General features: G+C 38.9%; 1 protein-coding gene across 2 annotated transcripts in view; it reads right to left on the bottom strand.

Moving 5' to 3' along the window:
* Positions 1 to 22,717, bottom strand: part of COL12A1 (collagen type XII alpha 1 chain) — a 128,984-nt gene that overhangs the window by 62,964 nt on the left and 43,303 nt on the right. For both annotated transcript variants that reach the window (XM_067532701.1, XM_067532702.1), the window contains 13 exons: positions 15,803 to 16,072; positions 13,921 to 14,187; positions 12,450 to 12,639; positions 11,247 to 11,368; positions 8,342 to 8,491; positions 8,139 to 8,258; positions 7,299 to 7,463; positions 6,982 to 7,128; positions 6,135 to 6,274; positions 4,845 to 4,974; positions 3,536 to 3,681; positions 3,110 to 3,239; positions 2,094 to 2,233 (listed from right to left, as the gene is read on the bottom strand). In XM_067532701.1, the coding sequence (XP_067388802.1) occupies positions 2,094 to 2,233; positions 3,110 to 3,239; positions 3,536 to 3,681; positions 4,845 to 4,974; positions 6,135 to 6,274; positions 6,982 to 7,128; positions 7,299 to 7,463; positions 8,139 to 8,258; positions 8,342 to 8,491; positions 11,247 to 11,368; positions 12,450 to 12,639; positions 13,921 to 14,187; positions 15,803 to 16,072 (2,117 nt within the window). The remainder of the gene's footprint in view (positions 1 to 2,093; positions 2,234 to 3,109; positions 3,240 to 3,535; positions 3,682 to 4,844; positions 4,975 to 6,134; positions 6,275 to 6,981; positions 7,129 to 7,298; positions 7,464 to 8,138; positions 8,259 to 8,341; positions 8,492 to 11,246; positions 11,369 to 12,449; positions 12,640 to 13,920; positions 14,188 to 15,802; positions 16,073 to 22,717) is intronic.

The raw sequence follows: 22,717 nt of genomic DNA on the forward strand, positions 1-22,717 counted from the left end.
AGCAGACAGAGGAGATATCTGAGCCATTAGTGATTATCTTCAAAAAGTCATGGAAGACAGGAGAGATTCCAGAGGACTGGAAAAGGGCAAATATAGTGCCAATCTATAAAAAGGGAATAAGGACAATTCAGGGAATTACAGACCAGTCAGTTTAACTTCAGTACTCAGAAAGACAATGGAGCAAATAATTAAGCAATCAATTTTCAAACACCTAGAAGATAATAAGGTGATAAGTAACAGTCAGCATGGATTTGTCAAGAATAAATCATGTCAAACTGACCTCATAGCTTTCTTCAACAGGGTAACAAGCCTTGTGGATAGAGGGAAGCAGTAGATGTGGTATATCTTAACTTTAGTAAGGCTTTGATACTATCTCACATGACCTTCTCATAAACAAAATAGGGAAATACAACCTAGATGGAGCTACTGTCTGGTGGGTGCATAACTGGCTAGAAAACCATTCTCAGAGAGTAGATATCAGTGGTTCACAGTCAAACTGGAAGAGCATATCAAGTGGGGTCCAGCAGGGATCAGTTCTGTGTCTGGATCTGTTAAATATCTTCATCGGTGATTTAAATAATGGTGTCGGGAGTACAGTTTGCAGATGATACCAAGCTGGGAAGGGTTGCAAGTGCTTTGGAGGATAGGATTAAAATTCAAAATGATCTGGACAAACTGGAGAAATAGTTTGAAGTAAATAGGATGAAATTCAATAAGGACAAATACAAAGAACTCCACTTAGGAAGGAATAGTCGGTTGCACAGATACAAAATGGGAAATGACTGCCTAGGAAGGAATACTGTGGAAAGGGATCTGGGGGTCAGAGTGGCTCACAAGCTAAATATGAGTCAACAGTGTAACACTGTTGCAAAAAGAACAAACATCCTTCTGGGATGTATTACAGGAGTGTTATAAGCAAGACATGAGAAGTAATTTTTCTACTCTACTCCGCTCTGATAAGGCCTCAGCTGGAGTACTGTGTCCAGTTCTGGGCACCACATTTCAGGAAAAATGTGGACAAATTGGACAAAATCCAGAGAAGAGCAACAAAAATGATTAAAGATCTAGAAAACATGGCCTAGGAGGGGAGATTTGAAAAAACTGGTTTTGTTTATTTTGGAGAAGAGAAGACTGAGGAGGGACATGATAACAGGTTTCAAGTACATAATTGATTGTTACAAGGGGGAGGGAGAAAAATTGTTCTCCTTGGCCACTGAGGACAGGACAAGAAGCAATGGGCTTAAATTGCAGCAAGGGTGGTTTAGGTTGGACATTAGGAAAAAGTTCCTAACTGTCAGGATAGTTAAGCACTGGAATAAATTGCCTAAGGTGGATGTGGAATCTCCGTCACTGGAGTTTTTTAAGAGGAGGTGACCACCAGTCAGGGATGGTTTAGACAATACTTAGTCCTGCCTTGAGTGCAGGGGACTGGCCTAGAAGACCTCTCAAGGTCCCTTCCAGCCCTACTATTCTATGACAATCCATGTACCAAAATACAGATGCAAACTGCACCTGCAAAAAGAGCCTCAGCCCTTTTGACAATGTACTTCATTATAAAGTTTCCAGAAACACCTAAATAATTAGGTTAAGTTACCTTCCCTTGGTACCAATATGCACAGCTTGTGCATGAGTCAGAGCAAATGGCTCCAGCAGTGTAATTGGGTGCCGTGCCTCCTGGAACTGCGGCACATGCAGCTGCAGTCCAGGGCCATAGGAGGCTAAAATGGCTTTAAGCCACCTATGTGCCCTCCTGACTTGGAGCTGTTCCAAGGGTGGAGTAGTCACACTTAGGGAGCCTGGCTAAGTTACCCTAGCCAGTCTGTCTATGGGCAGCAGGGCCTCCAGTGCTTGCTCCACAGGAATTTCCTTTGGCCAGCTAAGGGGCTTTTCCAGTCTCTTTGTGGAACCAAGAGGATCAGGGGAAGAATTCCAAGCCAGGCTTGTAAAGCTCCCAAGATGTCAATACCCTTTTAATGATATTGCAGTTGCCAAGAACTGATGTTCTTTGTTTTCACTAGCTGTTTTTAATATTACTTTTAGGCTTCTTAAAGTAAAACTATTTTCAATTGCTTGCTAAAATGGTTTCCACCTACCTCTTTTGGTTCATCTCCCAAAGTTGTTTTGTATCTCAATAGGTATTTGCGGACTTTGCCTGGGGCAGGATCCCAAATGACATTCATGCTGCTGTGAGTAATGTCTCTAACCCTTAAGCTTTTTGCTCCAGCCAAAGGTACTGTAAAATAAAAACAATAATATACAAATACTGCTCTCAAAAGGCGAGTAAGGCTCTCAAAGTGGAAAAGAAATTCTTTTTGCATCATTTTTTTTTTAGAAAGTCAAAAATGTATCCAACGGAATCCCTGTTTTGGCCGTGGGATGAATCAGTTCCACAAATTATCCTGCCACCACAATAGCTGAAGACCTGCACTTTGTTCATGTCACTGATTTCAAAATTACTCAATGTTGGCTGAAAAAGAGGCAGAGCTCCTTCTCAAAAACATAATTTCAATGCTATATAAAGGAGGCTGGTTTAATTAGAAAGTACAGGTAATGCCATTTTAAATAAACACCATTTCAAATTTGTTTATTGTTTTTAAATAAACCTTTTGGCTCCCAAATCCTAGTTGCTATATTTAGGTGAGCAGTCCCACTGAACTCAATGGTGTGAGTAAAGCAAGCAGAATTTGGCTCTTAGTAGCCACAGGTAACATGAGACATTCCAACTTTTCCTTTACCTTTAGCCTTCTTACTCTTTAATTGTTAAAACATGAAATCTTTTTGAAAACAGGTATAAGTATGTTCACAATAAAATAAATACACTGTAATCTGCTGTTTTCATGTTGTTAGCCGAATTGCCCTTCCTTTATCAAGTCCTCAATCAGCTGGGAGGAGAAGCAATATTGCATTTTTTTTAATTAGTTCATTTTCAGGTAAAGTGGCCTTATGACCTCTCAAAAACCTTGCAATGATGAAAAATCCATACCTAGAGAAAAAAGTCTACAGAAAATGACAAAATAAATTACACTCCTCCCCCCACCGCTAAAATATAATGTTAGTTAGATATTGCTGACACAAAAAAAACCAAGGCAAGAATTCAAAAAGCCCCTACATGTGACTTCCTGAGTGGTGAGTGGGTCACTGCTGAGATCGCCAAACTCTGCATGAATAGTTAAAGTGTACGCAGTATTGGGGATGAGGTCTACCAGCTGAACGTCATTCACTGATGACCCAACACGCATCTGCATATGTGAAAGAGACAAGCATGGTGTTGAAAAATAAAAGAGAGCAGAGAGAGAAAAGCAAACAATGATTTAATTAAAAGAGAATTTTGTTTCCAAGATTTACACTATATTTACAACTTCCTGACTGATGTCATTGTGTATAATACTCCAGTAAATGTGCTGCACTTCATAATACATGCCAGATTTTTCTTACTATTATGGGATACCCTTGCAAATCTAACAGCTTTTTGCGGGCAAAGGGGGGAGAAGAGGGGAGAGAGAAGTGACAGAAAAGCAAAGGCAATTTTCCACACCTCTTTTTCTGTGGCTGGTATTGTGGCATTGATAGGGTCATACAATAACCGATAACCAGTAGCTCCATTGACAGGTTCCCATCTCACTCTCATGGAAGTTGTTGCAATGTCATAAGCATACAGGTTTCTGACTGAAGTGATTGGCACTGTCAAAATATAAAATTATTCATTTTATTCAATCACTTTTTTTATTACTTTTCTGCCCACTCCACCTCCTTTTAGCATTACCCACCATCCAGCAGTACTTGGGAATAAGGAGGTGCAGGGTTAGTGAAATAAGGAATCCATAGATTCTGTTGTAAGTGGTGGTTAACTTAGAGAATTAGTAACAGACATGTCTTTTTTAATGTGTCCAGGGATTTTCTGTCATAACGCTAACTTTCAAAATTTTAACATTCCCTTCCTAAAGGACAAAGCTGCATTTTGAAGTGTATTTTGAAGATTCTTGAATATTCTAAAATTCTACCTTAATTAATATTAAATGTTGATTATCAACCCCAAACAAAACTGGCTTTGGATTTGTACATGTAAAGGGAACATTTCTGTATTTATTTTATTTACTCTGTTGTTATACATTTTTCTTACTCTGTAAAAAATTACATAAAGAGTAGGAAAAAAAAACCCCAACAATTCACCACAAATTTTAAAGCACTAATGTGAATAAATTAATTTGGAATTTATGACCTGCCTAATGTAGAGAATCACACAGACAGAAGTGAATTGCTAATGATCAACATTTTAGCATGCTCAGGAATGTCACTCTATCTTGTATTCAATAACAACATACATGATACAATCAATCATTTAAACAGCTTATAGTGGAAACATGAGCCAATCTATGCTTATAGGCACAAAACTGATGTAATTGCTCTGAACCAGGTACACATTAATGCTGCAAAATCAGAGTCAATTTGAGACAACATTTTCGCTGCCAATAGCAAGAATGATCTGTAGAGTATGGAGGTGCACGAGATTGAATGAAGACATGTATTTGACAACTTCTGGACTATTTCCCTGAGCTTATAAGCTCTTTCTTGGAATGTGTCTCCTGGGATCTAGCCAAAGAGGACTAGTAGAGCAGAATCTTTATATGTTTGGAAGGAAGCCAGAGCCAGAGCAGACAATTTCCGCCCTGCGGCTGTCTCTTATGGTCACAACTTTCCAGGCATGATTATATGGGCAGCTCAAGGACCAAACTATCATTTTATGTTGTCAAGAAGTGCTACAGTAATAAGTGTTCTACTGGAGGACTATCCTTGGTGTCACACCAGTTGTTAAACACATTGATCCCACTGGAATGATAACTTACAAGTTGTTTCTGTTCCACTTAGAGGTTCGCTGCTTTCATCTTCTACCACAGAGAACACGTTAACAACATATTTTGTGTCAGGTTTCAGGTTTCTCAGAACTGTAGTAGTTTCAGCTCGGTTTACATAGAACTACATAAAAATAAAAGCAATGTTAATTTCATTTACAAAAAAGTCATCTTCAGGCTTGCTGCATTCTTCCCTTGCATCAATAGAGTTACACTAGAAATAAATTCAGCCTTTAGTCTTCTGCATGTTTAATCTTTCAGTATTCTGCCTCCATTATGTTTGAAAAAGCAAGGTGTAGGGATTTAGGCAGACATTTTTTCAATAGGGTTGCATATGTGTGACATTGTACAATTTGATTAAAAGGATTCCCTACTTTCTCAACTGGTATTTATGGTACACATTATTCTCTTGAATGGGGAAAATGCTTGGAAATGTCATTCAAGTTCTTCCTCTCTGTTTTAGAAATATAATTTAGACAGTATGACACCAATGAAAACCTAGACTTGTAGAGCACGGGTACTGTATGCACTGACATTAGCAGCAAGGATCAACAAAAAAGCAGAAAGTCTTTAGAATTAAATGCCATTGGACAAGCAAGGTTTAAAGTCAACATGTGCCAGAATGGATGCACCTGCCCTAACCAAAGGTCAAATTCTGAAGAAAGTGCTAGTTTTGGCTGAGTAAAGCCTGAGTCAGATCTAAGGAAAGATTTAACAGCCTTGCTCTAAGATGCCATCCTCTGACCCTAACCTAAATAGTGTCTCATAACCTCTAGAACGCACCATCCCTTTTCCTTTTAACCATGACCCAGAATAAGGTGTACTAACGAGCCACTACTTCTAGTTGCTGGTATGATCAGACAGTTTTCATTAATGGGCTTGATTAAATTAACATGTGATTGTGGATGTATAAACCAATGGCAATTACTAGGAAACACCATATAGCCAAGTATTTTCTAAGGTATTTTAAATTGCAGATTTCATAGTTTTAAAATATCCAAGATCATCTGTAGTATGAACTTCATTTCTGTCAAGTTTTTAAAACACTCAGCAAAAAGAATTTAACTTGCTATTTATGGCCAGGAATATAGCCCTTTTGTAAGATGCCTCCACGCTCTTTGAGACAGGAGTCCTTTCCCATTTCACCCCACTCCACACATAACCAGCATCCTTTCAGATTAACACAAAATTTAAATTGGTACCATGCTGTTTTGGCAGAATCTGGATGAGAGAAACTTCAATATGTAAGAGAAGATCAGATCAATCAGAGACTCAAGTACTAACCTGCTGAGGTGTGCCTCCAGAAACAGGGCTATATTCAACCCTGTATCTATCCACGCTCTCAGGAGGTGCTGTCCATCTCACTCGGAAAGAACGAGGTGTCACCTCAGAAGTAACCAGATTGGAGGGAGATGACAAATCACCTACAGCATTGAAACAAACAAAGGGAGATGTTCATTAATTAGGAAGCTCGCAAGTTCAAGTGCTTTGAAAGAAAATTAACTGCTGCTCTTTGGTGGTGTTTATGAAATAAAGCCCACCTTACCGGGGGAGCCCTTATAACAGCAATGTAGATGTTAGCACACCACCACGTTACTACGTGGTTCAACAGGCAGTAGCATCCCTGACAGACCTATGCAAGTTCCCTATCCTTCCTACCCCGCCCTGAACACTAACATTTGATAGAAAGAACCAACATCTTGGGGGGCTTGTCTTCCATGCTAAGCTTTGCTTCTGAACTGTCAGCCATCCAGACTTCACAATTCAACTGTGCAGTCCTATTAAAACTCTTCCTGGGTTGAGTGAGTGTCATTCAGCCCATTAAGAGCCTGCCCCCTGTGTAAGGGTAGACACATCTAACAACCTCTTTCACATGTGCCAGACCCTGGGAAGAGGGCAGACTTAGACAGCCACATAATGCCAGTTGAGGTTAAACACAGTTGTTATCAAAAGGGAAGAAAGGACCCATTTGAGGCAGTCCAGGTGGCCTACACAAGCTTCTTTCGGCTAGTAGCTGAAAAAACAGATAACCTTGGCAGTTCCCAGTGAGCGATGGAAAGGAATTTTCAGGCCAAGATATGAAAGCACATAAAGTGGGAGAGGACGAATTCAATTGAAAAGGAAGACGTACCTGGGCCTTTTACACTATTACAGAGATTAACCGTTAAGTCATCAACAATATTAACGAGGAAGGAGAAATCAGCAACGTTGTAAACATGGGTGTCATCTGGATCTGTTGCAATCTGCTTCAACTCATTTTCATCCGCATTTTTAATACCTTAAATACATGACACATAAATAAGACTTAAATGAAGTATAATACAGCTAAGCCCCCTGAAAAACATAATTTCTATCACATTCTCTGGATACAAGTGCATTACTATTGATCTATTACAATGTTTTACAACTCATCTCTACATTCACTCTCTCTCTTCATACAATACTTACCAATCGCATAAAGCTCCACTCCCTCGTCCCTGAGTCTCTTTGAAGGAGCTTCTATATCATCCTGTGATTTGCCATCAGTGATGAGAACAGCAATTTTGCGAGCTTTAGGCCTCAATCCGACTTCTGGTTTGAAATTGTCTTTTAGGATGAAACTCAAAGCCATTCCTAATGGGACATAAAGAGGTAACAGGTTAGCACTGTACATTATTACAAATATATGTTAATGGCAAACAAATATATTTCACCATGGTCATCACTTACCACATCACTTCCCTCTTTACATCCTTTCAAGGGCCACACACCATCTTCCATACCAGATTCAAGCTTCTCATCCTCCCCTATCAGAACCTGCACCACCTCTGCCCTTGCCAACATCTTTACTTCCTATTCTTCCTCCCTGCTGTTTTATGCCCTTCCCTCCTGCCAAAATCCCCACCACACCTCCCCTTTTTATCCTTACACTTGTCTTCAGGCCACTTCTTCTGCATGGAATTGCCTTCCCCTCTTTTCATATGCCCAGTTATTTCACCTATCACATTCCTTATCCATCCAAATTCTCCTCCACCAAATCCCCCCTTAAACAACACTTCTGCTGAGCACCCTTTTTTTTTTAAATGATAACCTCAGGAAAATTTCCCCAATATCTCAAGCTTGTGCCTTTACCTTAGTATGTCTGAACAGGTTTAGTCTTGTACAAACTAGACTGGAAGCACCTTGGGCAGGGAATTTTTTATGATGCACAGCACTGAGCTCATTGATAATACTGACCAGGTGATTTATGTCAATTACTGGAACATTTTTTAAATATAGCTTAAGGAAAACAATGGGAATGTAATGTACCTGTTAGAGTATTGCCTCCTTTGTATGGTAAGTTGGCCACAGCATCTAATAAAGTTTGTTTGGACCTGTAAGTATTTAGATGCCATTCTGTTCTGGGATCTCCACTATACTGGGCAAGAGCTGAAAAAAGCAATTATCCTTGGTTACTACATTGTCATAGAACAGCTATGTGCCTAGAGCCCTCTTATATCTGCAAGACTTACCAATCTGCACTTTGTCAGGACTAATATCAAAGACTTCAACAATACGAGCAATGAAGTTCCTGACTGTTTTAAAATTTGGTCTCCCAATACTCCATGAGCCATCCACTAGCAGCACAATATCAGCTTCTGCTCTGGTAACACACTCCAAGCCTGCCATACCAATCAGAAAAAAAACGTTACCCATCTTAAACCTCACATGTACTTTATTTTCTTCTACCCTCTTCTATGCTACATGAGATACATTGAATTGACTTACTGACTGAAGTACTTCTAACATTATCCGCTGATGCTCTGTGGCCTGTCAATACCAGCTACTGATCCACTATTCATTAACTATTTCCATGGTACAATTTATTAATTTCTTCACAAACCCTCCCAGAGTGACCTCTTGTGACATGTCAAGGTTAATGGAAATGCTTTTACCCTACTACAATAGGCATTACCTAGCTTGATCTTTATTAATGGGAAAGATTCCTGAGGAAGTAGAAGTTTAAGACAATGACTAATCTGGCAGTGGTACAAATCCTATGTTTTGAATGAACTAAACTCAAAAATTAAAATATGCAAGCATTTTCAAATTATCCAGATTTACACTATTTTAATCTAGATTCAGGGGCTAAACTAATGTCCTGTTTTCAATTATACACTAGAATAAATAGTACATATCATTAACATATTCAGGTAAACAACATCACTCAATTTGTAGAGAAATAAGTTAAATTAATATAGATGGTGCAGAAGTTTGCACATGTAAAACAAGAAAGAGAACACAATTTAGAGGAAGATATGAAAACAAACACAAGTCTAGAGAGATAGAGATGACAAAAACAAACATTTATACAAAGCTGCAATGTTTTGAAAAGGAAGAAAGTTATCTCAGATACGCTCAGTTTACAAACTATGGAATAAAAAATATGAATAATTTCAGTTGCATCATATTGGAAATCACAGAACATTTATACAAAGCAGAAAGATACAAGTATTTAAATGATCTTATTATAAGACATTTGGGGAAAAAACTTGTTCTCTCTCTTTTCCTGGAGATTGAGTTACCAGCTGCATATTTTCTGGCTTCTTGCCATCATAGCTTCTGGTCTTTATATGGAAGAAATCCCATTGAGAAAAATCAGCCAAACTCATCACAGTTGAAAGATATTGTGATTTCATCTATGTTCCACATAATTGATCCAATACTGTAGACTCCTAACTATTCCATGTACCTGAAGGTTTAAAAGCATGATCCTCTTCTGCATAGAAAATATAGATCTAGTCTTTAATCAGGACAATACAAATAGTTGTGGAGTAGAGTTTAAGTAAAATCTTGTTAGATCAAAACTGAGCATGCATACGTTCAACAAGGAAGTTTCATGTACCTTTAACCAATTAAACTACTTTGGCTTTTACTTTTCTTCCAACTCCCATAATCCCTCACCTGAAAATTCTAGCAAAGACACTATCTTTATTATTGTATTTGTTATTTTAATAAATATACAGTGTACCACTGCATACAGAATTTACTTTCCCAGCTACAAATTTCATTTTTCATAGTAACTATGACTTTAGTTCATGCATTAGTAAAACAGCTTAGCTTACAGTATATAACATTGTAGAAAGGAATGGTAGCTGCAGTAATACAAACATAATAAATATGCCTGGTGTAATCATTTTTCTGCCAGAATTCCTACAGTTTCTCTCTTGTTTCACTGGTAGCATGCTGTTATGTAACCTCTCTCAATTTTACCCTCTAGATAGAGTTTCTGGCCAAGGTCAGTAAATTCTCTTAGGCATTCTATTTCAGGCATACCATTTTTCTAGTTTCACACCAGTAAACACCTCTTCAAATCCAGCAACCACTGCTATGTTGTAAAAACATTTGTAATTGCAAACAGATTAGGATTTTCTACCTACCTGTTGCAAAAAAAAATGTACTTCAATTTATGGCAACCCAAAAAATAGTTTAAAACCTGCTTACTGAAGCATATCATCAGCATTTTCTAACTGCTGTTTATAAAAGTTATAAAAAATGAATGTTATTTTTCCATAGCATGGTGCTGAAAGAGGGCATTGAATAAAAAAATGTATCTTTAGAAAGGCTAGGAAAAAGAATATATGTTTGATTGAATACCATGGTTGGCAGTCAAAAGTAGGTTTTTATCAAATTAATTCCTGAGGGGTCTTTGACAGTGGTTAGACTAGACTTCTTACTTAGGGCCAAACCCTCTATCCCTCTCTGCGGGGCTTGTCAGACCTGAAATGGAGAAGAAATGCCATGGTTCGCACAAGCACAGCAGAGTACAAGGAAGCAGAGGTCCCTCGCAAACATGTTTATCCCTTCTTGCGCAAACTGGAGCTCAGCTCCACAAGGGCATGGATGGAGTATGGTGGGCAAGGCCAGTCAACCCAGATACACGAGCCAAATACCCAACCCAGGGAGAGTAGCTGCCTTGGCCATTACATGTCCTGTTCCTCAGTCCCATGCACAGTTCTCTAGGAATGAAATTCATCCCTGTGCAGACAGCAAGCAAAAGGCCTATGCCCACTTATGACCTATTTTAAGTATGCTAGTGGTTAAGGAACCTGTACTGGCTCTCTGTGCAGAGGGGAATTTCACCCTGTGTGCACTACCCCACTTATGGAGGGCAGCGCTCTCTGATCAAGCATTTGACCCTGTCTGAGTGAACATAGGTGTGTATGGCTTCTAAATACAGTGAACCTGGTTTTGAGTAATCAGCACTGCTTAACAGAAGTGGCCTTTTAATAAGTGGAAGACCCTGTGAATAAATGTTTGTTGGTTAAATGTATTGCAGCATCTTCTGTTAAAAATGATAGGGAAATGCTAAAACTATCTGAAAAAATAAAAAACAGAAGACACATACTCCATTTGCCTCAAAGTAATCAGGTTTACCTCTGGATAAAAATGGTATCACAGTAGCATCTGAAAGGGTGGTCATTTCTTGGCCAACCAGTGGTGCACTGTCCCCTCCTTCAAACATTCCAAAAACATTTACCTTATAGGTAGTGCCTGCCCTACAAAAGTCAAAAAAATACATGGTTAAACCAAGTCAGTTTGGTCAGCTAAACGCAGATTTCACCAATCAATAAACTAGACCTTTAAATGTGGATTTGATTGCTTTTTAAATATCTCACATGTGAAGCAGGATCACAATTTCTATAGTGACTGTTATTATATTATGTTATATGGTACAGTACATATCTAAATCCATATGCTTACATACCTCCTAACTTTAGTGAGAGTTTTCCTTAAGGTAGCATCTGAGTGAGGAAGAAAGGACTTCATAATGTGGCCCTTTGCTATATTAAAGAGAGCTACTCAATTTTATTTTATAGAGGAGAAGGTCCAGAAATGTAAAGCCCTGAGTCCTGTGCCTCAACTGGTATAATGTGGCATAATTCCATTGAAGTCAATGAAGCTCTCCCACTTTATGCCAGCTGAGTAGCTGGCTCCAGATCTGTAACTATATACCATAGCTTGTTCATTTGAAGCCAGATTTTTAATGGTGCCATTCTGAGCATGCCCACCTTCCACGCACCCAATTCCTGATGCTCACCTGCAGATCACAGTGCTCATGTAGGAGACTGACATGCTCAGAATTTCACCTTTAAAACTCTGACCTTTCCCCATAATGAACATAGAGCTCTATCCAGAACTGAACTAGACTGCTTTGAGTTTAGCTAAAAAAAAAAAAAACACCTTAAAAACTTGGGACAATATGGTCTTGTCCTCTGCTTCCCTATTAATACCACACACACCATCTTGCTCTCTCACATGCCCCCATGAGATTGCAGAGAATTCTCAGAGAAAACATTGGAATCCAATGCCCTGGAAGCCAATTGCCCTTAAAGGTTCTTCTTATTTATGCTTGACTCTGTCCTACCTTCCAGTCTTTGTATCATAGTAGCCCTAATGCAGCCTTCCCTACAGCAGCATTACACTAAGGAAAAGGGGTGTCCTTCATGAAAAATACATACTTTTTTAATAAACACATTACTGTAAAGAAGAGATGGTACAACTGTTCATAACCTGAGCCATTTTATTTCTATTAATTAAACTATTAACACAAAATAAAAAAATAATTATTAGCCATACCTAAGCTCCTCCAATACAACTGTATTGTCATATGGCCCAACTATTAGTTCTCCAAGTCTATCTTCTCCTGTGGGATGGAAAGTTATTTTGTAACCCTTCACTTCTCCCGGGGCTGGCTCCCAAGTTACTCTGAAGCTTGACATAGTGGAATCAGAAGTTTTCAGATTTCTGGGTGGTTTAAAAGGAGAGGCTGCAAGGATCAAAGGGGGGAAAATCCATTATTTAGATCACTTATCTGTGTTAAAATATTAATAAATACTACTGCAAAAAACCCATGTACAACTCTAGTTGGTTATTAATTGTATGCGTATATTTCATTTTAAAATAATATTAAAAAAGCACCTATCTCAGGCTTGTGTTGGCTTTGCTTACTATAACTGCTAGTACCAAGCCAGGAGAGGCAAAACCAGATGCTTCCTCTCAACCCAAAACCAGAAAATAAGAAAATTATCAACCAGAAATTAAATTGGGCCCAACAGCCCTCACCTACAAATACCACCCGTCTTTATCAGGCCTTTTCCTCCTTAGGGGTAAAGAGATGGGCCTTGCAGCAAGTCCTGAAGGTCAAAAGATTCAGGCTATTTCACGCCAAGGAGGGAGTAAATTCCAAAGTTGAGGCCCTTTATAAAATGTGCCCTGACAGCTCCCTCCTGTCACACTCAGAAGGCTCCAACCTGTGTACTTACGCTGTGGCAGTGTGGCACAGGGGAGAGAGCCAGTGTCTCCGGGGCATGTCTCAAGCCATTTAGAGATTTAACCACTTGTATAAGCACTTGTAGTAGGGCAGATCAGATTAATGATGCTCACCACTGCTCAGAACAAATCCAATAATCAAGGCTTTTAATGCATGCTTTGTTGTTTCTAGAGGGCTCTGACAGAAAATATTGTTTCTCCAAAAAACCACTCTATCCATGGCCAGACTTCCATGGGTAACTCTCTAGTTTCCTTCCCTCCTGTTTCAGCTATTGTAGATCACTGTAAACCATGGTCACCCAGGAGAACAATGCCAAGGAATAGGATGCCTAGAGGCCACTTCATGAATACCTGACAACAAAAGACAAACTACAAAGTCCTAACAAACCACACTGAGAAGTGGTCTGTTGAAGAAACAATATTCTCTAACAGAACCTTCCAGAAACACTTATGTTCCATTAACTTCTGAGGACTGGCCATCAGAACAGGTCCACTGCTCTAACAGAAGAGGTATAACCCAACCTCAAATAGCAGGAGGCAACAATCAGGCCAGGCAACAATCAGGCCATGACATAGGTAAAATTTTCAACAGTCCCAACTCCATGCCCAACCAGTAGCCATTTTTTGTTAATTCCTGGTCTTGGGGATTTGGTAAATAAGGGACTAGCTAACACTTGGGCCTACTTACTATACAATTGCTTTTCTACGCCCTACAATCAATACTTTAAATCATAAGATTTTTACTATTTAGTCACATTTAATAATATAAAATACTTACCTGTTGTTCCTTCTCCTTGCCTGTGTTTTCCTTCCCCAGATTTATACATTGGAATAACAGTGATGTTGTATTTGGTTAGAGGCTGAAGTCGTTTTAACACTGTACTTGTGGAAGTAGCTGGTACTTTTGCAACCATCTGCCTTCCTCCACTGACTGGTCGGTAAACCACACGATAGCTCACAACTTTCCCAGGTGCAGGCTGCCATAAAACTCTCATTGAATTCTCCGTCTCTTCGTCTACTCTCACAGTCCTGGCATTTGGTGACACTTTTCAGTGTAAAAATATGGATAAATGTTTACTTTGTCACACAAAAATATGTACAAATATGTCTACACATTAAGTGTTACAGCTGTCATCTATGATTTGTCCTTACATATTACAATATATCATTAAACAGGAGTTCATTTGAAGTTTTAAGAGGCCACCATGAAAACTTTCTGATCCAACTGGAGTAAATTAACATAACAGCTATGCTTAAATAACTATGCTTTCCATTTCAGAACAAAAAATGAGCAATTCATGCAATGCAGCAATCCAGCATAATAGGGAGTTTTACATAGTAATCATTTTTGATAATCTATTGTTTAAATAATGGGTTCAGCACTTCCAAATGTTAGTGATAAAGGGCCAAATGCTGCAGATGTGACATGTTTGGTTTTTTGGGGCAAGAGGGATTTTTTTATTTTTTTATTTTTTTTTACATGGGCAAAACTCCCTGTGAAGCCCAGTTTTTCAGATGGAAGAAGTTCAGATAGTTCTGATAAGGTACTGACTATTGGGTGGTTACCTCCAAACCAATAGACTATCCCAATCTTTTGGGAGTGTCCCACTACTAATCTTAAGGCAGTAGCAGTACTGAAGAGTATGATGTTTCATAAAGCACTTCAGTTTCACTCTCCAGGCTATCATACCCTGTCTTCTTAAGTCATGTTCCTGCCTTGTAACAAACACTGTGAAATAAAAAACCTGAAGCAGAATGGAAGGCATGTCTGAAGCTGGCTGTCAGCTGGGCATGCCACCCTAAGTTTTGGCAAGGCACAGCATTCTTGGCATGCCAGAGTCAGAGTCGGTTTTCACTTCACTGAGAAGTTTGCTAGAGAATGCTGAAATACCCTCTCTCAGTGTTTGGAACTGGTCATAGAATCATAGAACCATAGGCTTACAAGGGAACGCAAGGGTCATCTAGTCTTTCCAATCTGCTCTGTTCACTTTCAAACAGCTGTAACATCAGGAAGATTAATACTATGCAGTGTTTGTCACATAAGAAAAATCTAGAACTGTGAGTAAGATATGTAGCCAATTTCAAACCCACTGACCTGAGCCTGGATTTGAGGGTTATGACTAGAGAGGAGGAAATCACAGGGCAGGACAATTAACTAACCCTAATGAAACATACTCTGCTTTTCTTCTGTACCCTGGCCACCTTTCTCCTCCGATTTCTCCCCCAACAACCACACCCTCCAACCCACAGAACCCCAGGAACTATCCCCAGATTCTGCCACACTCACTCACATTGAACTGTAGTTTATTCTCTAAGTAGCCCCATTAATTGCAGTGGGACTCCTTACAGAACAGGATACAACCTAACATGAATAAGTGTAGCAGAATCTGGTTCCATGAGATATAAATGACTTATGATTATAAATAACCATAGCTCAGAAAAAAAGTGAGGGGAACTGTACTTCACTGAGTCGAGATAGGCAAAGGTTTGGTTGTTTTTTTTAAGGAAGGGGATTAATAAAAATAAGGTCTAGTCTCTTTTCAGTGCAAGTTGCACTAATAGAAGCATCATGAGTTTGTGGGTGGAATAATAAGTATTACACTATCCCAAGGTCAGAATTCAGGCTGTTCTAGGGGGTGGCTATGCTGTACTGCACTTACCTTCAGTAGTAGCCTCTCCTTCTAGAGGAGCTCCATCTCCACTGCTGTAGGAAGCAAAGACTGAAATCTTATATTTAGTCTCTGGCTGTAAATTTTCCAGCACAGTATTTATTATATGTCCAGGAATTGTCTTCTCCCCAGTCTGACCATCGTAAAGTGATTTCCATACTATTCTATAACGACGAACTGTTCCGGGAGCTGCTGTCCATGACAATCCCATTGTAGTGTCAGTTATGTCTCTAATAACCAAATCACGAGGTGAGCCACGTACTGCAAGAAAGGAAGCAATAAGAGGGGCCCCATGACCAAGACACAGCTAGTGAATATTACAGTGAAATAGGAAAAGAAAAACAAAGTGCTCATAGAATAAAATTAAAATATTCACAAGAACACCAGCTCAAATAAAATACATTCATTCTTTTATGACAAAGATTAAGGCCCTTTTTCAGCAAAGCACTTAAGCTCATGATTGACTTTAAGTACTTGAGCAGTCCCATCCCTACTCAGAAAGACACTCGATCTAGAGTACTTGGTTGAACAGGGGTGGGATTACTCACATGCTTAAAATTAAAATTAAGCATGTGCTTCAGTGCTTTGCAGTTAATCTAGGTTGGTTTTATCTTCCAAACTAGCAATTATGCCTCACAATCCATTTTCCTCCCAAAAGCTCACATAACTCATTTATACGCAAATAATAAAACCTTGGGTCATTGTTTCCTGATCTGTGGGAAAAAATTCTTTCTACAATGCTTGAGTCCTTCACCCTTTCTTTATTTGTTCATGTCCCCTTACGCTTATATTTGACAATGCCTCCAAATAGCTATCCTCTCACTTCGTTTTATAAGTCTGTATACCCCAATGAGATCCCTTCTTAGAAGTCTATTCTGCCACCGGTATTGGATTTACCAGAAATAAATCACTTTCCATTGATTGATGAGGGAATAAATTCAGATACTTAAGAGTTTTTGTTTGTTTTCTTTTCAGGAAACATTATGGGTCCAACTGCAGTTAATGGGAGTTACACTTATGTGACCTGGATCCATAGCTCACGTGATGCTTCAGATAGGATAATCAAGTCCCTGTACCATTCTAGTTGTTCTTTGTTGTATCTTTTCCATTTCCATAAATCTCCATGATAGTAATATGTTAAGAACACAAGTTTGTTATAAAAAATCCCAAGTTTATAACATTTAAGAAATGTCTGTCATTGTTTTCAGCCATTTTCTCTTTCCAGTGCCTGAGAATTATACATTCGGCTGCTCTCATTGCTACCAGCACCTATCTTCTGAATGGTGTGAGAACATACCTGCCAACCATCCTATTTTATCTATTTACAACTAATATGTAATGTGTTTACAACATGAAGTGTAGTAATTGTAGGCTGGAAGCTCTGGGGGTTCTCTGTCTTTTCTATACTAAGTTTTGCCTACTTTCTGTTGTATTGTTTCTTTGTAGTTGGTTCTCCTCACATATCTTGGAGTGCAGTAAACAGCTCCTTAGTCTGTATAATCAAGAAGATGTAAGCTAAAACTAAAGGTCTGATTCTCCACATTAATACACCAGTTTCACGCCCATTGACTTTAATAGAGCTCACAGGTTTAAAATTGGTGAAACGGCATAGAGGATCATGTCTGTGGAGTTTGCTGGGTCAGTGTGACATATGGGTATCCTTATTAATGTAAGCTAAAATCTGCTAATGAGGTGGCTAGAGCCCTAGTTTTTTAATGTATGCAATAGCAAAATTGTAGCTATCGACATAAATCCCTACACATGCAGATGCAGCGCCTACTTTGACCCGCACTCTATGCAGAATTCCTTACTGATCTACCTTAAGTCTTCCTGCAGTGAATAGGGCTGCAGAGGGTCCCCTGAGGTTCCCCCAAACCAATCCCTGTTCAGGGCTTAAGCAGTCAGGAGGGTCTTGAGCCAGCCCTCTGCACCACAGGTAAGCTTCACCCAGTGTGACAAATACCTGCTAATGCACTTGAGATTGACCAGAGCCATAGTACCAGAATCAAACCTCTTTGAATGTTGGGGAAGTTTCAATCCTAGTCCAACCTCCACAGACTAGGTTCATTTTTGCAAATACTATCAAGCGTAGAGCTTACAATGCGAGCTGATTTCAATGCAGAACTATGTCTGGTAGGGTTTTGAGGATTGGTCCCAAGTTATATACCATGGTTTAATCTTGATATTCACTTGTCTTTATTTAAACCCTGATCCTACACACACAATCCCACTAGAGTTGGTAGGACTACTTGTACAAAAGACTGAAGGTTTGAATGATATTGCTGTAGCAATAATAACCAGATTAAATAAACATGCTCTCATTAATTCTGGAACAGTGAAAAAATTATTCCATTTGGCTTATTGATGAAAGGACATTAACATTAGTTACTGGGATTTTATAAAAATGTTCTTACTGGCTATATCTTTAATAAACAGAACATGATCTTACTGTACAATCTTATTTTTCTAAACCCCACCCATCACTGGTACATGATCCAGTCAAGGACACTGTGGATATCTCATCACTTTTTTCTGGAGACAACTGGTTTTTCCATCCTAACTTAAACACAAATTCCTTCAATACTTCTAGCCTGCCACTGTACATATGACATGCACACACAGGTACTCTTGGTTGCAAAAACAAGATTTTAAGATCCAGCATTTAGTTACAGTTGAATTATTTATTGTCATAAGGAAAAACAGCTATACTTCTGCATCTTTCAGTGTAACCCTACCCTGTTATATGAAAAGGGCCAGATTCACCCTGATATACACTCCATGCAGACTCACTGAATACAGTGGGTTGCATTGAGTCAGGGCACAGTTTGGATCCCAAAGAGTAACTTTCCTGGAAGACTGAAAAAGGATTTGTTTTCAAAAGTAAATTACACCAATTTTTCTATCTGCTCTAAAGTTTCTGCTCCCAACCCATGGCTTTTTCATTTAATAAAAAAATCAGAATGTAATCCAAATGGAAATATTATGGAAAACCCAACTTAATAGAATGCACAGATGTTTCACAATAAAAACCTCTCTTTTCATATTTTAATGTAATATAAATAAACAAGTCACTTTATATGGGCTACTTCAAATCAAGTCTCTACCACAACATGATTTCAGTATTAAACTATCTGCTATACAGCACAATTCTCACCAAGTAACTCTGGGACAGTATGGATAATGACATATGTTGGAGACACTGCAACAATCATTTCATATTTAAAACTATTATTGATTAAGTTATTATACGTGCTACTAAATAGCAGAGAAAAATAATTTATTTGTAATGAAATGTAATCAACCCCAGCTACTGACAAATGTTAGCTCTGGAAAGAAAAAAGAAATCATTTGAAACTAAAGTATCATTTTTGTTTTAAAAAAAAAAAAAAAATTTGGGCTTCTTACCTAGCCACAAGGCGTAAAAGGGGAATTTTGACTTCAAATAGCTAGAAGACATCTTACCAACTAAGAGAAATTAGACATTTTATATGTTATACTGCAACTGAGAACATTTATTTAAAATAACACACTAATTTGGTTGCATCTCATATGTGACGTATAAGTTCATACACAGTAAGATATTTTTTTCACAAGAAGCTATCACGAGTATCTATGGTTCCAGAGGTGGGGGGAGAAGAGCAGCTATGTTTGAGATGTGGTGCAAAGACCTAAGCTATTAAGATTCCACTAAGCATTAACTAAGTTGCTACATTCAGAGTTTAGCAATATACTTAAGTTCAGTGACATTACCAATATAATGCAATGGCTAGTAGGCACACAATTATACCTATTCGCCATGTTTAGTTTGTTTTAGAAGTGTAAGTATGCAAATCACACTATACCTCTGCTTGTCTACTATCTATCTGTCATAGGTATTTGCACTGGTACCCATCACTAAAGTATTCAAGCAGTTATCTAGATCTTCTGGTTAAATGTTCAAGAATCTTAACTGCTACATGCTTTAGAGAGAAGGAGTCTCATACACCTTAATATCTCAGCTGCTTAAAAGAACAAGATGGCCAGGGCAAGTAGGAAGACAGTGTACACTCATTACAATAAGGAAGGGTAAGGGTGTGGTGGTAAAGCAGGTGATGGTTGTACGGTTGGTGGTGGTCTTTAGCTCAGGGCATAGTCATAGACAGGGCATAGAATCAGCAGAGTCCTCTCTGTTCTCTCCCCTGTTCGGAATGGAAGCCACACATATCACAGCTCCACTTTTTCATCCAGTCCCAGTATCATCATCACATGCTGATGTGCTCTACGTTTGAAAATTACCTAAAAGCTCCTGCCCCCAGTAACTGTGCTAGGAACTAGGGTGTTCAGGACTCCCAGAATTCACTGGTAAAAGCACAGCTGAAGCCAGGCTTTCTCTGTAAGTATCAAACCAGTGCTGCTGTGCAGGCATGACTAACCATTGCAAGGGCAAGCAAGGCAAGCAACCATTTTGTGCCTTCAGGGCCGGATCCACTGTAGTACTGACGCCTCCCTTTGACTTCGACGGGTTTTGGATCAGATTCTCAAAGTCTCCACAACTGTTTCCTCGCTTAGTACAGTCACTCCCATCAATATAACCCAGGTGCCCTTCCTACCAGTCCTGAATCTCCGCAAGTCTTCACTTTCCATAACAAAGTACTCCACCGGACTGAGCCAGAGACACGATATCCTGTTTCAGTAAATTTCCTGTCCTTGCTTGGCTCTTGTCTCCTGAGCTCTACAGCAATCATCGTTGCTACTGAACACAAGACTAATTCAGCTAAGGCTACACTTACACTGCTAGCTCGGAACACGAGTAGCAACACCAGCCTGGATAACTGCAGCAGAGGCATGGCTAAGCCATTCTGGGGACAAACCAGACTAGAATTGGTGGGTATGTAGTCAGCATGGCTCTGCTGTGCCGCCACTGCTGCTACCCGTGCTTGATCAGAGCTACCACATGTGTACAGCAATAGGGGAATCAGACCCCTAGTTTGTAGGGTAGACAGAATTTAAGAATAAAAACCTTAACATGCATAAAAAAATAAATGTCCATATTCTCTACTAAGTTATGTACCCACAATTCCCTCTGATTTCCGTATCACCTGTATCAGGCCCAAAATGTATATATTTTCTGTACATGTGCTCAAGCTAGTTTTCAAGATTTATGTACCATAAATCTCACATTGATCCATATTTCACTTAAATTAAATGTAGGTTAGAGTGAAGCCAAGATCCTAGACGGTCAGAATTTAATCAGCTAAGGAAACAAACCTCCTCACGCAGTGCACACACTGAATTTCCTTTCTTGTTTACAACAGTGTAAATCATAAGTATCTTCATTGAAGTCAGGAAGTCAGATGTGCGGGGAAAGAAAGGGGAAAGAGAAAGAGAGAGAGAGAGAGAGTGTGTGTCCACCTTAACACTACTCCAGATCCATGCCCAGCTGATGGTCAGGTTGGCCTCTCACATAAGTTAGAGGATTCCTCTACATCAGGGGAATCCTCATTTACCCTTTTAGGCCAAATTTCTCTCTCTTTTGCACAGGAGGCTGAATCAGGGAGCCCTGAATCTGGGTTACACCAGCATACAATTGATATGAGATCAGAATCAATCCCTAGAAGATCTACTTTATCTGTCTATTCCAGCAATTACATAGTTAACCAGCAATTAATTAGTTAACTATATATATATATAGATAGATATAGATATAGATATAAATAAATCAGTTCAATTTTTCTTATGCAGTTAATCACTTCCTCTGAGTGGATTTGTTTTTTCCTATAAATGGTGTACTTCCCCAGAGAAGAAAATTCAAATGATTGCTCGTTGGTTATCAAAAGTCATTTGCAAATGTCAGGGTGAAAAATCTTGGAATGTATCATTTAAAAAAATGCATGAGACAGCACTAAATCTCTCTGAAAGACACTGAATCCTTGTTTCAGTCTGTATGGAGAAGGACTACGTAATTCAAACACTACGGAAAGTTCCGATTATATGCTAAAAACTTCATTGTCAGGAAATGTCACTTGAGTTAGCTCCTTTCAGTCTGTAGGAGGTCATTCGTTTCTAAAACATTCTTATATTGCTATAGAAACAGCACATGAAAACCCCACCCATATATTTACTAAAAAAACACTATTCATTTTCCTGGCAAAAATCCAAGCTCTGAGAAATATATACAGCAGAAGATTCCCTGAAACTAAAAAGTGAATCAACCATGAATCCTTTTGAATAAATAAGGGCCCAATTCTTACAGTGTAAAGTGCTACTCTGCATGAAAAGGAATGGCAGAACTGGGCCCTATATCACTTAAATGGAAAGCCTGTCATTCTAAGGGGAAAAGATCATTATTTAATCCCCTATGAAGAATATCTCTTGAGTATAGTAATATATGCAGTTGTTGTTGTTTACTTTACAATAATCTACAGTACAAGTAATGGGTCAGATTCTGATCCCAGATTTTCCGAGGTTTAAAGAAGAATGAGCTGAATTCTCTGCTGGAGTAAGACCGGACACAGCTCATTTACTTCAATGGAGTTATGTCAATTTACAACAGCAGAGATTCTGGCCCAGTAACTTCTCTAACATGAGTGGAGTTGCTCTGGAGTTACTGTGGTGCAAGCAAAATCAGAATGTGGCCCACTGTATCTTGCTCTGATACACAGATATAAATGCTTCTTTTGTTGTTGTTACTATATTGCCGTCAAGGTCATATTTAAAACGGCGATGAACTCCTCTGATTTTAGAGGTCTAATGCATTCACCCTCACCAACAACGGCTGTGATATTCTTAAGACAGTTCTCAAAAATCCTAGCTTCTAGCATCAGGGTGCTCATAAAATAGATTTTCATCTTCCAAAACATGAAGACATGGATTATGACTAAACATACCTGTATAGACTGCCTGACCGAGAGATAAATTTGTTTTTCT

The sequence above is a fragment of the Emydura macquarii genome, unplaced genomic scaffold (genome assembly GCF_026122565.2).
Source record: "Emydura macquarii macquarii isolate MOO-44397 ecotype Brisbane River unplaced genomic scaffold, CSIRO-AGI_Emac_v2 contig_3295, whole genome shotgun sequence".
NCBI lineage: Eukaryota > Metazoa > Chordata > Testudines > Chelidae > Emydura > Emydura macquarii.